The sequence below is a fragment of the Atta colombica genome, unplaced genomic scaffold (genome assembly GCF_001594045.1).
Source record: "Atta colombica isolate Treedump-2 unplaced genomic scaffold, Acol1.0 scaffold189, whole genome shotgun sequence".
Lineage (NCBI taxonomy): Eukaryota > Metazoa > Arthropoda > Insecta > Hymenoptera > Formicidae > Atta > Atta colombica.
In genome coordinates this window covers 1535062-1536333 of record NW_017259281.1, presented here as the reverse complement: position 1 = coordinate 1536333, position 1272 = coordinate 1535062, and the positions used below count along the sequence as shown (strand labels likewise).

At 25.3% G+C, this 1272-nt stretch overlaps 1 protein-coding gene across 2 annotated transcripts in view; it reads right to left on the bottom strand.

The window, feature by feature from the left end:
• The window catches only part of LOC108686716 (ammonium transporter Rh type A), a 15843-nt gene that overhangs the window by 10904 nt on the left and 3667 nt on the right, over window positions 1–1272 (bottom strand). For both annotated transcript variants that reach the window (XM_018192156.1, XM_018192155.1), the window contains one exon: window positions 151–286. In XM_018192156.1, coding sequence (XP_018047645.1) covers window positions 151–283 — 133 coding nt within the window. In that variant the 5' untranslated portion in view covers window positions 284–286. The remainder of the gene's footprint in view (window positions 1–150; window positions 287–1272) is intronic.

Genomic DNA, 1272 nt, shown 5'->3' with positions numbered 1-1272 from the left:
ACATATATATATATATAATATTTTATATTTAATAATAAGAACGCAAATTTGAAGACACACAATCGATTTATATCAATAATAACTTTTAACTGCAAGCCATATATGAAATATACATGTGCGCATTTGTACATATATGTATTGTATACTGACCGGTACGATTTTTTAGTAGATTAGCGTTTGCCTCTGGACCATACGTCATAAATGTCCCTATTAGTGCGATTAGGATGATTTCGAGCAAAAATAGCATCAATACTTGTTGTTTTTCGGTGACTGAAGTATACATTGTCTGTAAAGAAATGTATTTGGATCGTTAAAACAATTATCTTTGTTACGATTAAATTATTAATTTGCAAAAGTTTTCATTTATTGAAATCTATCTTAGATACGATGACGAATTTTTTTTATTTAAAACTTTTTTCAAGAAAGGGAAATTTTGGAAGAAAAGATATCCTTTCTTTATTATTATTCTTATTATTATTTTATTATTTTTATTATTTTTATTATTGTTTTATTATTTTGTAGACTTAAGAAATTTTACTTTTAATGATCGCATACTAATAATATGGAAAATTGGATTTTGATAAAATGAGAGTTAGTATTTATTATTCCTAAATTTTATATTAGTTATGAGTTGATCACAAATTTATTACGTCAATATGAATCGTCAATTTAAAAAAATGAACTTTACAGTTGACTGTTGCAAGACGCTTACGATCGACTTGTGATTAATGTAGGATAAAATGTAGAGTGGTGAACATAAGATGTCATAGATGTAAGGCTTAATAATAGATAATTTTTTAGCTATGATATATCAAAAGTAACATAGATGGTCTTAAAGTAAGAATGGAATATAAATATCGGCCTGTGAGCATAAGTTTTATGCTCACAGGCCGATATTTATATTCCATTCTTACTTTAAGACCATCTTAAATATAACGTCTTAAGATGCTAATATGATCCTCTAATACGTGACATCATAAGATTGTACTTAAAAGAGTCTTAAATATAAGAATCGACTATGAGTACCATCCGCAGAGTGTCTTTAATATACATCATAGCTTAAAAACTTATTAAGCCTTGCGTCTGTAATACCTTATGTTCACCACATTATAAGCTATATTATATATTTAGTATATATTTGAACTAACTCTTACTAACTTAATTCTTGCGACTCCTGCCTTGTTATATATATTTAATTTTTATAATTATTATTTAATTAAAAGAATATAAAATATTTTTGTTTTATTTAATTTATTATTTTTAAACTAACTC